The sequence below is a fragment of the Diabrotica virgifera genome, chromosome 5 (genome assembly GCF_917563875.1).
Source record: "Diabrotica virgifera virgifera chromosome 5, PGI_DIABVI_V3a".
Taxonomy (NCBI): domain Eukaryota; kingdom Metazoa; phylum Arthropoda; class Insecta; order Coleoptera; family Chrysomelidae; genus Diabrotica; species Diabrotica virgifera.
Window position 1 is genome coordinate 54,171,451 of NC_065447.1, and position 17,878 is coordinate 54,189,328.

The following is a 17,878-nucleotide window of genomic DNA, read 5'->3' on the forward strand; positions in this document are numbered from 1 at the left end:
TTTATGATATGATTCATATGATTAAAATTTAAAAATTATTTGTAGCCAGTACTTTAAAACTATTCGGCCTATCCTTATCATACTTGGCAGAAAGTGTAGGTACTGTAAACCCTACTAAACTAAGATAAATAAACGTTTCTAGCTACCACCAGAGGCGTACAACAGGGGATAGTGGCTGGTTGACCCTTCCCACATTCTACGCCACTGACGAAATTGCTGTTTTAGTGTAATTTTTTGATTTTAAAATACTTTTTACGCAAATAATATACTCTTCATTCGTAACGATAAAATGATTAGTTTTCGAGATATTTGAAATTAAAAATGAAGGGATACACTACATTAATCAAAATAACCGTGTCGTTTCATTTTTAACTTCAAAGATCTCGAAAACTAATGACTTTATCGTTACGAATGAAGAGGATATTATTTTCATAGAAAATATTGGAGAATCCAAAAATTAAACTAAAATAGCAATTCCGCCAGTGGCGTAGAATTTGGAAAGGGTCAACTATTCACTTTCCCCCGTCGTACGCCTCTGGAAACAGCCAGAAACGTTTTTTAACATAATTTAGTAGTTTGTATAGTACCTATACTTCCTGCCAAGTATGAAAAGGATACGCTGAATAGTTTTAAAATGCTGAGCAAAAATATTTTTTAAATTTGTAGATAAAACACCCTGTAACTCAGTAAGGAACCACATTTTATTTAAGTGTTTTAGGTTAAATCTTCGTATTTTGTGCTAAGGTTTCTCCAGTTACTATATGGACAATTATTAATGAAACACCCTGTATGTTCCATTTTCTTTTCTTTGATATTTCTTTACTCCATAGAACTCCGTTTAGACATGCTATAGCTCTTCGTGCTTGTATGATTCGATGTTCTATTTCTCGTTCGTCTTTTCCACTACGGTTAAAAATGACGCCAAGGTATTTATATTCGTCACATGGATTTATTTTTTTTATTGTCTTCGATATCGAGTTGTTCTGCTTCAGCGCCAATTGAGAGGTATTTTTTCTTTTCTAAATTTATTTTAATCCCCATTTCTGGTATTCTTCAATTAGTTTTATAAGCATATATTCCATGTCGTCTTTGTCATTTGAGATCACCACCTGATCATCTGTAAACTGTAAAGTATAGGTTAGGTTAAATTTAATGTAATTTAACTTTAATTTAATGTAAATTGTACACCCATTCCTTTGACTTTCCTTTTCCATTGTTTCAAAACTACAGAGATATAAATCTTAAACAGAGTCGGAGAGATACAACGTCCCTGTCTGAGACCCTTAGTAACTGCAAATTTTTCAGCTAAGAGGTCTCCGATGGGAGTTTGAACCACCGTAATATAGATCTTTGAGAGCACTAACCAATGTTTGACGTATGTTTGATGTGCCCAGGACTTCCCATAGTTTATTTAGGGGGACTGTGTCATATGCCTTCTCAAGATCTATAAAAGTGATATGTAACTCTCTATTTGTCACAACTTTCTTTTTTATAATTTGATTAAGACAAAATATGTTATCTGAACATGAACGAATATTTTTTGTTCTTGCGAAAAAAAAAGAAAAACTTTAGATAAAGAAAATATAGTGAGATAAAAACTTTATCAGATATATTTTTAGATAAGACTTACAAAGGAATACTTTTGATCCAAATAAATAACCGGATACAAAATGTTGTATTTTTTCTGGCCAACAGTATATTAATGGAAGAAATAAAGGATCTGAGATTATTGTTAACTTCCTGCAAACAGTTCTCCAAAATAATTAGATACTTAACATATTAACAATTTTTAGGCACCAGTACCAAAGGCAAATTGGTCTGGAATATTAGATGTGAGACCAAAACCAAAAATGTGTATCCAAGGATCACCTGCTCAAGGTTCTGAGGATTGCTTAACCTTAAAAATCTACACCAACCAAGTAAGTTCTCTCTTTTTTGGTTTTACACAAATTTTCAAAGTTTCTTCAGAAAAAAATTTAATTTTAAAATTCAGTCTTACTGGAAATAAAAGTAATATTATGAAACAAAAAGTCTTCCGTTTCTATTTTAATATGTATCTTCTTCTTTTTCTGTTGACTCTCAGAAGAGTATAATGCCATCACGTCTCGATTTCTCGAATCGTTGATGTTCATCCTATGAGGGAAGCTTCGTGTAAATCATGGTCAAATAACTCCTCATACCTCTTTCATCCAGCATTTGTAAGACCTTCCTCGTGATGGTTTGCCATTAATGATACTCTCGAATACTAGTTATAGATATTAGCAACATTGTGCTACGGCCTCACACCTATATCAAATTTTATCAACAGTATACGAGGTATGTCAAAAAACATGAATTTCGCTCAAGAGTAAAGTGCCTTTATATTTCACAATATCGAAAATTGTCATTAAGAAAAGTTGTTTGTAATTAAAAATTATGTTATAATCTGCATTTACACTCTTCTAATTGAAAAAAAATTTCTTGAACATTTTCCTCAAAGAACGGACACCCAACATAATTTTAATTTATGATAGCTCCGTTATTATTAATTTTATGAAAAAAAAATTATTTTTTATAAAACGTTCTGTATATTCTCACAACTAAGATAAAATTGTAAGATATTAAATTTTGTCAATTTTATACGAGGTATGTCAAAAAATATGAATAGAATGAATCGCTGTAGAGTAAAGTACCTTTAATTTTCACAATATTAGAATTTGTTTTTAAAAATAGTTGTTCATACTTAAAAACTATATTTCAATATGCAATTGCATCCTTCTAGTTGAAATATTGTAAACTATAAAGGTATTTTACTCTTGAGCGAAATTCATATTTTTTGACATACCTCGTATAAAATTGAAAAACATTGATATCTTATGATTGCATCTTAGTTTTTTAACCTTTTTAGACACTTTTATAAAGAATAACTTATTCGCGCAAAATTTATAATAACGGAGTTATCTTAAATAAAACTGATGTTGGGTATCAGTAATTTGAGGAAAATTTTCAAAAAAAAAATTTCAATTAGAAGAGTGTAAGTGCATATTATAACATCATTTTTAATTACAAACAACTTTTCTTAATAACAATTTTTTATATTGTGAAATATAAAGGCACTTTACTCTTGAGCGAAATTCATATTTTTGGACATACCTCGTATATTATTGATAAAATTTGATATCTGATGATTGCATCTTAGGTTTTAGACTATGCAGAGCACTTTATGAAGAATAACTTTTTTTCGTAAAATTGATAATATTAAAAAAGTTTCCCATATGGTTCCAAGTTACGCATACACGCTGTATATAATCGGTTGATAACATTCTACGACGTCTTCCGATTTCCAATCGCCATTGTTCTCTATGGTAACACATGTCTTCGTTCAAGCCTCTTTCTCTAATTCCCCTATCAATTCCCTCTATTCAGCACTTCCTATGTCTTCCTCTTTTCCCTCTTCTTTGGGTAATCAATCTTGCTTGGGTAATCTTTCATCTTTCATACGTTGTACGTAGCCAAACCATCTTAGTTGCTTTGTTTATATATCATCAATTATAGTATGATTTACATCCATTATCTCCAATATTCTTGTATTTCTGATTTTATCTCTTATTGATATACCAGCGGCGCTTCTCCAGAAGTCCATCTCAGTTGTTCTGAGCATATTTTCTAATTTTTAAACGCTTTTCTTTAGTTCAATCGTTTGTCAAACCTTTAGACGTTAATTTGACTCCCTTTTCTTCAATGCAAATGAATGAAAATTTGCAGATAATGCATTCGCAGGAACAATACACGAATAGCCAATAAACAATTTTTTTATGAAATAAAAATGTGTGTGTACCATTTTTATTTATTCGGCTGCAATACGAAGGAAAAACAATCTTACTTTTTAATTAGAATAAGGAGTGCAGCCAGTCCCTTTAACTGCAGTTTTCTGCTCTTATTGGAGCGTCATCAGAAGGAACGTAGGCACTGTTCTCCTTAATCCAATTAAAATGCATCGAAATGTTTTCCCAAATATTGCAGCCAAAATAATGGTAATAGGTGGCTAGCGCCATCTGGCCGTACAAAGACGAAGCAAGTTTTCAATCCTAATAGCAAATAATTAATATTGAAAAATATCAAAAATTACTAAAAGATTTTTAAATTGAAAACTTACTGGTACATCCCCATGTAAACGCCTCCAAGACTTCTACAATTTGCAAGTCATATGGATGCTGCAGTAAAGACGATAGGGAAGGAATTCTAAACTTTGCAATTCAAATCCCCCGTCTGCAGCTGGCTAGGAACTGAAAGATGCACCATAGTTACTCTACTGAGTAATAAGAAAATAAAATAAAAATGTGTGTGTACCATTTTTATTTATTCGGCTGCAATACGAAGGAAAAACAATCTTACTTTTTAATTAGAATAAGGAGTGCAGCCAGTCCCTTTAACTGCAGTTTTCTGCTCTTATTGGAGCGTCATCAGAAGGAACGTAGGCACTGTTCTCCTTAATCCAATTAAAATGCATCGAAATGTTTTCCCAAATATTGCAGCCAAAATAATGGTAATAGGTGGCTAGCGCCATCTGGCCGTACAAAGACGAAGCAAGTTTTCAATCCTAATAGCAAATAATTAATATTGAAAAATATCAAAAATTACTAAAAGATTTTTAAATTGAAAACTTACTGGTACATCCCCATGTAAACGCCTCCAAGACTTCTACAATTTGCAAGTCATATGGATGCTGCAGTAAAGACGATAGGGAAGGAATTCTAAACTTTGCAATTCAAATCCCCCGTCTGCAGCTGGCTAGGAACTGAAAGATGCACCATAGTTACTCTACTGAGTAATAAGAAAATAAAATAAAAATGTGTGTGTACCATTTTTATTTATTCGGCTGCAATACGAAGGAAAAACAATCTTACTTTTTAATTAGAATATTGTATTGCAGCCGAATAAATAAAAATGGTACACACACATTTTTATTTTATTTTCTTATTACTCAGTAGAGTAACTATGGTGCATCTTTCAGTTCCTAGCCAGCTGCAGACGGGGGATTTGAATTGCAAAGTTTAGAATTCCTTCCCTATCGTCTTTACTGCAGCATCCATATGACTTGCAAATTGTAGAAGTCTTGGAGGCGTTTACATGGGGATGTACCAGTAAGTTTTCAATTTAAAAATCTTTTAGTAATTTTTGATATTTTTCAATATTAATTATTTGCTATTAGGATTGAAAACTTGCTTCGTCTTTGTACGGCCAGATGGCGCTAGCCACCTATTACCATTATTTTGGCTGCAATATTTGGGAAAACATTTCGATGCATTTTAATTGGATTAAGGAGAACAGTGCCTACGTTCCTTCTGATGACGCTCCAATAAGAGCAGAAAACTGCAGTTAAAGGGACTGGCTGCACTCCTTATTCTAATTAAAAAGTAAGATTGTTTTTCCTTCGTATTGCAGCCGAATAAATAAAAATGGTACACACACATTTTTATTTTATTTTCTTATTACTCAGTAGAGTAACTATGGTGCATCTTTCAGTTCCTAGCCAGCTGCAGACGGGGGATTTGAATTGCAAAGTTTAGAATTCCTTCCCTATCGTCTTTACTGCAGCATCCATATGACTTGCAAATTGTAGAAGTCTTGGAGGCGTTTACATGGGGATGTACCAGTAAGTTTTCAATTTAAAAATCTTTTAGTAATTTTTGATATTTTTCAATATTAATTATTTGCTATTAGGATTGAAAACTTGCTTCGTCTTTGTACGGCCAGATGGCGCTAGCCACCTATTACCATTATTTTGGCTGCAATATTTGGGAAAACATTTCGATGCATTTTAATTGGATTAAGGAGAACAGTGCCTACGTTCCTTCTGATGACGCTCCAATAAGAGCAGAAAACTGCAGTTAAAGGGACTGGCTGCACTCCTTATTCTAATTAAAAAGTAAGATTGTTTTTCCTTCGTATTGCAGCCGAATAAATAAAAATGGTACACACACATTTTTATTTTATTTTCTTATTACTCAGTAGAGTAACTATGGTGCATCTTTCAGTTCCTAGCCAGCTGCAGACGGGGGATTTGAATTGCAAAGTTTAGAATTCCTTCCCTATCGTCTTTACTGCAGCATCCATATGACTTGCAAATTGTAGAAGTCTTGGAGGCGTTTACATGGGGATGTACCAGTAAGTTTTCAATTTAAAAATCTTTTAGTAATTTTTGATATTTTTCAATATTAATTATTTGCTATTAGGATTGAAAACTTGCTTCGTCTCAATTTTTTTATGTTTATTAATTGTTTAAATAGAAAAAATTATTTCAATGGAAAATGCTTAAATTCTCTTGTTTTTTACAATGTAGAAAGTTAAAACTTTTACAGATTGTAGCTAATTATATGAACTATACATAATTTCACTTTTTACGTTAATTGTTTACATAATGCTTCATAAATAAACAATAAAGTTTCAAATTGTTGCCGATTCCGACTACTTTTCCTGTTTGTATATCATGTTTATAAACATCCTAAGCGGCGACGATTTTGAACGCTCATATCTTTTTTTATATTAACATCGGCGCTTATTCGTGACAAATTTCGATACGATACGAAACAAAAATTCAAGCAAAACTCGAAATAAAAAAATCGTGTTTTTAACGTAGTCTTAGAAAAACCACCGGTAGAGACGTTTCGTGCTGCAATTAACATTAGAATTCGTTTTGGCGTATTAATTCAGTTTGTTACGAACCCTTAATGGATGGAGTGGAAATTAACAGGGTCTACACCGTGCAATAGTAAAGCATTAGAAGAGATAAAAAGACTACGAAAACTGTAATATATGTAAATAATGATTTTTATTTAAGAAATGAATGAAGAAATTACAGAAAATATACAATATATGTAGCGAATGTTAAAATAAATGCAAAAAAATATGTCTGTCATATTCATCCTATTTTTAAACATGACGATATATTTTAATGTTTGAAAAATGTAAGACTAAAAAGTAAAAAATAAAAAAAAATAAAAAAAAATTTTAAGAAACGCTTTTCTTTAGTTACGAGTTACTAAAATTGAATATTAAAAAAAATCAACTAAAAAGCAAAAAATAAAAAACTGTTAAACAGACTAAATATACAAAAATCTCACACATTCGTTAAAAAATTGAAAAAATCTAACACATTCGTTAAAGAAAAGCTTGGTGCGCGTCTTGATCGAATAAACGGTTGAGGATAGATACGTTCTTACTTTTCGCGCCCCGCGCTTTTCTTTAACGAATGTGTTAGATTTTTTCAATACTTTAACGAATGTGTGAGATTTTTGTATATTCAGTCTGTCTAACAGTTTTTTATTTTTTTTATTTTTTGCTTTTTAGTGATTTTTATAAATTTTTAGTTTTAGTAACTGGTAACTAAAGAAAAGCGTTTCTTAAAATTTTTTTTTCATATTTTTATTATTTAAGTTGGCCAAACTTCGCTGTTATAAATATTATAATGCGTTTAACAATGTTGTTAAGATGTTATGTTTATTTTCTTTGGAAATATTTTGGCCCATAGGATTTTGTTCAATAATGCGATAGCTTTACTTCCTTGTATGCACCTTTCTTGGAAATTCGTGTCTAATGTTCCATCTTTTGTAATATTAAGCCCCAAGTACTTATATTCCTGACAGTCATTAAGAGTTATTTCATTTTCCAACGCTAGCTCCTGCGGTATACCACCGACGCACATATATTACGTTTTTTTTTTATATTTACTTCTAAACCCCAGTTCCGGTACTCTTCTATGATTTTGCGGGTCATATATTCAATATCGTCATAGTTATAATAATATATCGTGATTAATAATAAAACATAGAGTGTATAGCATGTTAACTCGATGGTTTACAATTGGTAGATAATTTATCTGCATTACAAGAATTATGCTTCTCATTCATAGAGGTATCTCAAAAGATGCTCAAATTTAAAAAAAAAAACGGCAATACAGAAGTTACATTGATTCGTTAGCTAAAATTTAAAGGGGAAAAAAATATTGTTTCTAAAAAAATAATAAATTAACAGTAATGCTAGATTGTTCAAAACACATATTAAGATTTTATAGCATTTAAAGTGAAGATAGAATAAGTGGAAAAATTTTTTAGGAAGAGTGCTAATATTTTCTTGAAAAAATGAGTACTATAATCGGTTCGATAATCTCAGACACAACTCTCTGGTTTTAGTATATTTTTTTTGTGAAGTTAGTTATTTAAAGTGAAGATAGAATAAGTGGGAAAATTTTTAGGAAGAGTGCTAATATTTTCTTGAAAAAATGAGTACTATAGTCGGTTCGATAATCTCAGACACAACTCTCTAGTTTTAATATATTTTTTTGTGAAGTTAGTTACATTTGGATAGTCTAGACGCGGCTGGAAATTACTATACAACTAAGCACACGTGCTCATAGTCAATATTAAGGGTAAACAAACAACGAAACAACAATAATTATACTAATATCTAATAATATAAACAGCGCAAATAATACAATTTTATTATTGGTACATTCCATGTCAAATCGCTCAGGCAAAAACTTTTGGATCTCCGATTTTTCTGAAACTTGGTGTATAGCTTCTGCGGGACCGATCAAAAATGAGATATTTAAGGTAAAAAAATCTTCTCCTTTTTTTTTCTCAAAATGTTATTTTATGCGATTTTACAGTCATTTAGTATTTATTTAAACAAATTTGCATTTTCTATCGTAAAGTATCAATGGAAAAAATAATATTTTAATAAAAGGGATTCAAAAATGCCATTATATGGCGTTATAACAAGTTATTTTGATTCAAAAAAAAATTTAATCAAATTTTATAATGTAGAAAACGTAAAATACCGTTTATTACATTTTCCTCCATTCCCAAAATATTTCATAATAGATTTGGCTGAAAATTTGCATACAGATAGCCAAAACATAGGAGTTTAAGTAGTTAGAAGGATTTGAGTTATATTACAATACCAAAACAGTTACATGCAATGATATCAGACTCAAAAGTATATTAGTCCAGTCGGGATAGCATTTGACCTTGCATGCCGAGCTGCACAAAATTTTATTTTTTTAATCTTTAGGGGGTCAGTTGCAGCCTAAATTTAAAATCGCAAATGAATTCCTCCGTTACGTTAGCCGCCATCTTGATTTTAAAGGAGAACCGTTTTTGCTCAATATCTCCGCCATTTATAACTTTCCGACAAAAATGGTAGGAACTGAAATTGTTTCAAATAAATCGTATTTACCATTATTATAATTTCTTTTTAACAATTTTTGTCGTGAGGTCGATATTTTCCGAGTTAATTGTACTTACAGTAGACGCCTATATTTTTGACTATGATATTGCATGTAACTTTTTGGTATTGTAATATAATTCAAATCCTTCTAACCACTTAAAGTCCTATGTTTTAGCTATATGTGGGCAAATTTTCAGTTAAATGGACGATGACGTATTTTGGGGATGGAGGAAAATATAAAAAACGGTATTTTACCGTTTTCTACATTATAAAATTTGATCAAAAACTTGTTTTGAATCAAAATAACTTGTTATAGTGCCATATAATGACATTTTTGAATCCCTTCTATTAAAATATTATGTATTCCATTGATACTTTACGATAAAAAATGCAAATTTGTTTAAATAAGTACCAAATCACTGTAAAATCGCTAAAAATAACATTTTGAGAAAAAGAAGAAGAAGACCAAGAAAAAAAAAGAAGAAGAAGAAGAAGAAGAAGAAGAAGACAATTCGACCTCTAATGTTTTATTTCTACATCCCACAGATGCTATGTACCAATTTTCAGATAAATCGGAGATCCAAAAGTTTTTTTGGTCCAAAATTGAGTGATTTGAAATGGAATCACCCTATTATTTGCTATAATTATGTTAAATTATAAAAACTGAAATTATATATTTTGAATATATCCGAAAATTTTATGAGTTTAGTATACACTCCCGTTATTTCTAGTAACTCTTCTTTTCTCAATGAAATAATTTTATTATGCAATGACAAGTATGTTTGAGCTGTTAATAGCGTGAGGTAATAGGAATTTTTACGTTGTATGTCTGTCAAAATGCGTCTGAGTTAAGCGAACAGAGTTTATCAATGTTTCAAACTATTAATCCTGAAAAACATTACTTGGTTACTGAATATTAAATTTTTTTTATCAAAAGGCACTTGATACCATATAAAAAATTAGAAAATACTTTAATAAGTAAAACGTAAGCATGTAAATTTGAGTTTCTCGCTTTATGTAAACAAAGTCAATCATAAGACTTTTGATACCTAAACCCAAATTTTTTGAAAATCATGAATGATATTATTTTTTACTATACTTTGTTATGACTCTACAAACACTTCGCGAGTTAGTCTTATCTGGGTTAAATCCAAATAATTTTGACTAAAAATTTTACATAGGATGATATTGTATGAAGTTGAAAAATTTATTTATACTCATAATACACCAGGGCGCATCTGTAAAAATATTAGTACATTTGGATGTTGAGAGGTGACTCATATTTTTTCCAGAAATTGCTTGAAAATATCTCATATAATAATATTTGAGTTATCCTCCAACTCAAAAAGGTCCGGAACGTTGTTTAAATAATCAAAATATCAAAAAATAAAGGAAAAATTCGATTTTTTTCTTGGTTTTTTGATTATAACTTTAAAAGTATTTATTTCCGAAAAAGTTGCACAGACATAAAAGTTGCATAATTAAATTTTCTATAATATAGGATTAGTTACAAATTTTAAAAACTGTCACCCTTGTTGCAAAATAGCAATAATTTCGAAAAAAAAACATAAAAAAACAATTATTCGCATTTTACGTTTTTCAACCATTTATGCTACACATAGGACCTTCATATTTCACCCAGAAAAAGTTTATGATATGATAAAACAATACTGTAAATTTCATTAAGATCGGTTTAATAGATTTTGCAAAATAAATTTTGCAATCCAGCTTTTGCAAAAAAAATTCATTTTTTCAAAATATTGCAGCACAGAAAATAAAGCTGACAGCAAGTTGATTTTTTTTACATATAAAAGAATACTGTACCTTTCATTTGAAATTTGCAAAATTAGAAGCGGTTAACTACCACGGCGTCAGGAATTTTTTAAATAAACATTATTTTTGGTGCCATGCGCAGGACAACGGATACGTTCGCTCTGATTGGGCATTCCAATGACCTTTGATCATGATTGATAAATTTTAATTTTTAATACATTTCAAAATAAATAACTAAATTTGTTTATTGCAAAATAAAAACAAATACTCTGTCCTTTGAAGTAACACTTTTTTAGGAAAAACTTTTTTTGTTCATATATTTTAACTTAGAAAATAGAAGTTTATTATTTTTAAACATATGCAATTGTTTAAACAATTTTTCACAAACAATAATCAAATTAGTTTGATTTTTGTGGAATTAAAATATGAACATACAACAAAATATAGAGTAATAAAATAATATATTAGATAAAGATTGGAAGAAATTTTGGTTGAAATCAACTTGTGTGAATCGAACACCGCTGTCCTGCGCGTAGCACCAAAAATTAATGTTTATTTAAAAAAATTCCTAACGTCGTGGTAGTTAACCGATTTTAATTTTGCAAATTACAAATGAAAGGTACAGTATTCTTCTATTTGTAAAACAAAATTTAACTTGCTATCTGTTTTATTTTTAGTCCTGCAACATTTTGAAAAAATGAATTTTTTTGCGAAAGCTGGATTGCAACAAGGGAAACAATTTTAAAAATTTTTAACCAATCTTATATTGTAGGAAATTTATTTACGTAACTTTTATTTTAGTGCAACTTTTTTGGAAGTGAATACTTTTAAAGATATAATCAAAAAACGAAGAAAAAATAGAATTTTTCCTTCATTTTTTGACATTTTGATTATTTAAACAATGTTCAGGACCTTTTTGAGTGGGAGGATAACTCAATTATTATTATATGGGTTAATTTCAAGCAATTTTTGCAAAAAAAAATAAAGTCACCTCTCAACATCTATCTCAAAACAGATCCGCCCTGGACTATAAAGTATCTAGAGAGCGTTTCACGTTTAGAACGGAACGTTGCGTGGATAGGGCTATGTATTTCTTATGGACGATAGAAGCGCGCCGATGCCACACCGTCTGATGATGATGAATCGTGTATCGGTCAGTCTAGTAGCAACATCTACCTGAGAGTTTTGGCAACACTGATCTGCATAAACCAAACGTCCCGTTCTTAACGTGAAATAAAGTATAAAAAAAAACAGTTAAAGAAATATCTTTGATCATTTATATTTTTATCCAGAAACCCGATAGCAACCTCAATCTTCCAGTAGTAGTATGGATATATGGAGGAGCTTTCTTCGGAGGATCTGCCGATTTTGATGATCACAGTCCAGACTATCTTCTCTATGAAGATGTTATTGTCGTGGCTATTCACTATAGAGTAGGATTTTTGGGTTTCATGTCACTTGGAGATACTGTAGCACCAGGAAACAACGGTATCAAGGATCAGGTATTAGCTCTTCAGTGGATCAAGAAAAACATTAAAAACTTTGGAGGTGATCCAGAAAAAATAACTATTTGGGGACAAAGCGCTGGAGCAGCTTCTGTTGCTTACTTGTTACAGGCTCCACAAACCAAGGGTAAGAATGTATCCGAACATATATTTTGTTATAATCTATAATATATAAAGTTAATATATTATAAATATTTTTTAATATTCTTTTAGTAGTAGTCGTAATTTTATAGTTTTTCTCAACTCTCGTTATGTAATGCACGAATTTCAAATGGTATGTTTTTATAGTCCAGAAAGCCACTGCGCATCCGCTAGGAAAAATATTCTGATTCGGATTTTTTGCACAATCTTACTCAAAAAGGACTCCTTTTAACAAATTTGCATGTTGCCAGGACCAAAAGGTGGTCAAAAATTTTTTAAACATTTTTTTTTGTTTTTTTCCTAAAATTATTTTTTTTTGCATGGAAAGAAGTTTTTTTAGGTTTTTTGGATCATTCCAAACAGAAAAGGTCGCAGTGACTTTTCTCTAAAAATGATAGTTTTTGACATATAAGCGACTAAAAATTGAAAAATTGCGAAATCGGCCATTTTTAGCCCTCAAAAACTATGTGAAAAACTGAAAATTTGAATGTTGCCAAGGTAGGTAGATATTCTTTAAACATCTATTGATGAAATCCCGAAGAGTTTTTTTATATACAATATTCAGAACTCCTTTGTTTTTTAATTGCTAATCAAGCGTGCGCGACACTATTTTCCACCGACAGTATGGTGCAAATGAAAGGAATAAATTCGTTATTTCGTAAACCGGTGACTTTAAGGAAAAATTCCGAAACAGGTCGATTTTTATTTTTAAGTTATGATATCGTGGCATATATGGTATACTAGTGACGTCATCCGTCTGGGCGTGATGACGTAACCGATGATTTTTTTAAATGAGAATAGGGGTCGTGTGGTAGCTCATTTGAAAGGTTCTTCAATTCTCTATTCAGTAATTTAAACATTTACATAATTATTTATACAGGGTGTCCTTCCACTTCTTTTTTTTGTCAAATAATTTAATTTAATAAAAAAAATTTGGACACCCTGTATTAATAATTATGTAAATGATTATACTACTGAATAGAGAATTGAAGAACCTTTCAAATGAGCTAGCACACGACCCCTATTCTCATTTAAAAAAATCATCGATTACGTCATCACGCCCAGACGGATGACGTCACTAGTATACCATATATGCCACGATATCATAACTTAAAAATAAAAATCACCTGTTTCGGGATTTTTGCTTAAAGTCGCCGGATTACGAAATAACGAATTTATTCCTTTCATTTGCACCATACTGTCGGTGGAAAATAGTGTCGCGCAAGCTTGATTAGCAATTAAAAAACAAAGGAGTTTTGAATATTGTATTGCATAAAACTCTTCGGGATTTCATCAAGCGATGTTTAAAGAATATCTACCTACCTTGGCAACATTCAAATTTTCAGTTTTTCACATAGTTTTTGAGGGTTAAAAATGGCCGATTTCGCAATTTTTCAATTTTTAATCGCTTATATTAGTGTAGGAAACAAAGGTTGAACCTTGCAAAATGGACACAAGTCCGGTTTTATTTTTTTTCCGTTATATCAAGGGGTGCTTATTATAAGACTAACTTTTTCTGAAAAAATTTCGTCCCGGAACCCCCCTTTTCACCCCTTTAAAGGAGGTAATTTGTGGTTTTTGCGGAACGTAGCCCTTCCTGTACCTTTTACAAAAAATTTCTTTCATAGAAATATGAAGAGGACTATATTTTCTACGATTTATTTCCGACAGCATCTGTCTATCATCCACCGTTTAGCGGGGGTGGCGCCCAAAGTTGATAAGTTTTTAAAAAAGATGTTTTTAAAAAATATATATTTTTCCCTAACTGTAACGGAAATTAAGAAGAAATCCTGCGGCAATTATTCACAAATAATTGATTGATTTTTTGGTATAGGTTTCACTTAAGGGTAATTGCCTTTTTTTAATTACAGGTTGTTACATTTTAAAAAACCCCTTTTTATACCATCTGAACCGTTTATGCTAGAGTAAAAAGAATTTCAGCGATTACCCATGTACTGGTGCTATTTATAAATTTGTATAATGCTCCCCCATTTTTCCCGGAACCACCCCAAAAGAAGAAGAATTAATAAATAAAGTGATTTTCTTGGAATACTTCACACACAATGCCCTTTATTAATATGCTTCATATATCATTTTGTGCACGTTATTATTACCCATGCACGGACACCAAAAGCGATTTCTTAGTGCAACCCCTGTAGCCAAAAAAAATAAATAAAATGAAAGGTTGAAAATATTTTTTGTTTTTTGCTTTTTGATCCACATGGGCATATGCTCCATCAATAGTGCTTTTCAAAAATATATATGGTTATTGCAACATCCCTGCGGAAACTACCCCTATCCTTGAAAATATACTGCAGAAACTACCCCTATCCCTTGGCGAGCATGTTTTTACGATTTTGTCATTATCTATGCATTATTTTTACACAAAACTTATACAAGTTTAAAAACCACTATTTACTCTAAAAATTAGGTCCTAATCATTTTTTTCATATAAGCAACCGTTACGGCACAGTGGCGCCGTAAACCTCATATATGCTTTGGCGGGCTCCAGTTTTTGTTTTTTTTTTCGTCATCTGTTCGTTTTATTGATAAAGTACTTATGTAAAATAAAACAACACAGTGTAACCTACAAATTATAACTCATGCACATTTTACAATCTTTGCGCCCCAAAGCCACAGTGGTGGTCCAAAATCAATTTTTGCATATTTTCACCACCTACACGCATTTTATTGCATTAATGCTACCTTAATAGCACAATATTTACCCTTAGGTGGTCGCTAAGCAGTGGCGGATCCAGGGAGGGGTGATCGGGGTGATCACCTCTCCCCCCTCTTAAACCAAGTGATATTATATTCAAAGATTATAAAAATATTCTTTTATTTTTATAGAAATTTAGCCAATTGGCACCCCCCTCTTAACGATGCTGGATCCTTTACTGTCGGTAAAGCATAAAAAGTACGCCATTCTTATAAAAATAATAATATAATATAATAAGTATTTCTATAAAAGTAAATGAATATTTTTATAATCTTTGAATATAATATCACTTGGTTTGAGAGTTGGGGGAGGTGATCACTCCCATCACCCCTTCCTGCATCAGCCACTGCTTAGCGACCACTTAAGGGTAAATATTGTGCTATTAAGGTAGCATTAATGCAATAAAATGCGTGTAGGTGGCGAAAATATGCAAAAATTGATTTTGGGCCACCACTTTGGTTATGTTGCGGAAAGATTGTAAAATGTGCCTAGGTCATAATTTGTAGGTTACACTGTGTTGTTTTATTTTACATAAGTACTTTATCAATAAAACGAACAGATGACGAAAAAAAAACAAAAACTGGAGCCCGCCAAAGCATATATGAGGTTTACGGCGCCACTGTGCCGTAACGGTTGCTTATACAAAAAAAATGAATACGACCTAATTTTTAGAGTAAATAGTGGTCTTTAACCTTGTTAAGTTTTGTTTAAAAAGAATGCATAGGTAATGAGAAAATCGTAAAAACATCCTCGCCAAGTGATAGGGGTAGTTTCTGCAGTATATTTTCAAGGATAGGGGTGGGTTCCGCAGGGATGTTGCAATAACCATATATATTTTTGAAAAGCACTATTAATGAAGCATATGCCCATATAAATCAAAAAGCAAAAAAAAATTTCAACCCCCCATTTTATTTATTTTTTTTTTTGCTACAGGGGTAGCACTAGAAAATCGCTTTTGGTGTCCATGAATGGGTAATAATAACGAGCACAAAATGATATATGAAGCATATTAATAAAGGGCATTGTGTGTAAAGGATTCCAAGAAAATCACTTTATTTATTAATTCTTCTTTTTTTTGGGTGGTTCCGGGGAAAAAATGGGGATGCATTATACAAATTTGTAAATAGCACCAGTACATGGTGTCTGAAAGTCTTTGGCTGATGGTTTAAAGTCTTTTTACTCTAGCATAAACTGTTCAGATGGTATAAAAAGGGGTTTTTTAAAATGTAACACCCTGTAATTGAAAATAGGGCAATTACCCTTAAGTGAAACCTATACCAAAAAATCTCTCACTTATTTGTGAATAATTGCCGCAGAATTTCTTCTTAATTTCCCTTACAGTTGGGGAAAAATATATATTTTTTTAAAACATCTTTTTTAAAAACTTGTCAACTTTGGGGCGTCACCTCAGCTAAACGGTGGATGATAGACATATTTTGTCCAATATAAATCGTAGAAAATATAGTCCTCTTCATATTTATATAAAAAAAATTGTAAAAGGTACAGGAAGGGCTACGTTCCGCAAAAACCACAAATTACCCCCTTTAAAGGGGCTAAAAGGGGGTTCCGGGGCGAAATTTTTTCAGAAAAAGTTAGTCTTATAATAAGCACCCCTGATATAACGAAAAAATAAATAAAACCGGACTTGTGTCCATTTCGCAAGGTTCAACCTCTGTTTCCTACGCTATATGTCAAAAACTATCATTTTTAGAGAAAAGTCACTAAAGACCTTTTCTGTTTGGAATGATCCAAAAAACCTAAAAAAAAAAACTTTTTTCCATGCAAAAAAAAATAATTTTAGGAAAAAACAAAAAAAACGTTTAAAAAATTTTTGACCACCTTTTGGTCCTGGCAACATGCAAATTTGTTAAAAGCAGTCCTTTTTAAATAAGATTTTGCAAACAATCCGAATCAGAACATTTTTCCTAGCGGATGCGCAGTGGCTTTCTGGACTATTATATTTTCCGCGTATTTATTCGTTAAAAATTTGGTTTACTTTTGTAAGAAAATGTTTGTAGAAGATTCCACAAACGCAAACGCAACGGTCAAAATAATACACAGAAAATTATAATAAATTAGTTTTCGTATGAAATGATTTTATCGTTATTGAAAATTTAAGTGTTCTTTATAAATTTCGATTTATTATTTTAGGTCTTTTTAGCAAAGCCATTTTAAATTCAGGATCGTCTTTAAGCCCTTGGTCTTTGGCGAAAGGCCTTCCAGAAGTTACTAAGGAACTGGCAGAAAAATTCGACATTAGTACCCATTCTTCTTCCACTATCTTAGCTGGTTTGAAAGAACTTGATATTGATGAATTACAAGAAGCTGCAAGTTCAATAATGAGCAGTGTAAGAATTTTTAAAGTCACTAAAAAATGTATAGTAAATTTAGCATTACTCAATGTATAATATACTCTATGTACCTACATACTTTCCTATACTAAAAGTAATAGCGTAATAGTACTTTTCTTTTTAAATATATTTGACATATATATTTTTTCATATATTTTTGTAAATTCACTAATAGTACCATT

General features: G+C 31.1%; 1 protein-coding gene across 3 annotated transcripts in view; it reads left to right on the plus strand.

The window, feature by feature from the left end:
• LOC114339351 (cholinesterase 1) overlaps positions 1–17,878 on the plus strand; it is a 57,711-nt gene that overhangs the window by 19,099 nt on the left and 20,734 nt on the right. For all 3 annotated transcript variants that reach the window (XM_028289986.2, XM_050651452.1, XM_050651453.1), the window contains exons 2-4: positions 1,794–1,919; positions 12,273–12,612; positions 17,497–17,693. In XM_028289986.2, the coding sequence (XP_028145787.2) occupies positions 1,794–1,919; positions 12,273–12,612; positions 17,497–17,693 (663 nt within the window). The remainder of the gene's footprint in view (positions 1–1,793; positions 1,920–12,272; positions 12,613–17,496; positions 17,694–17,878) is intronic.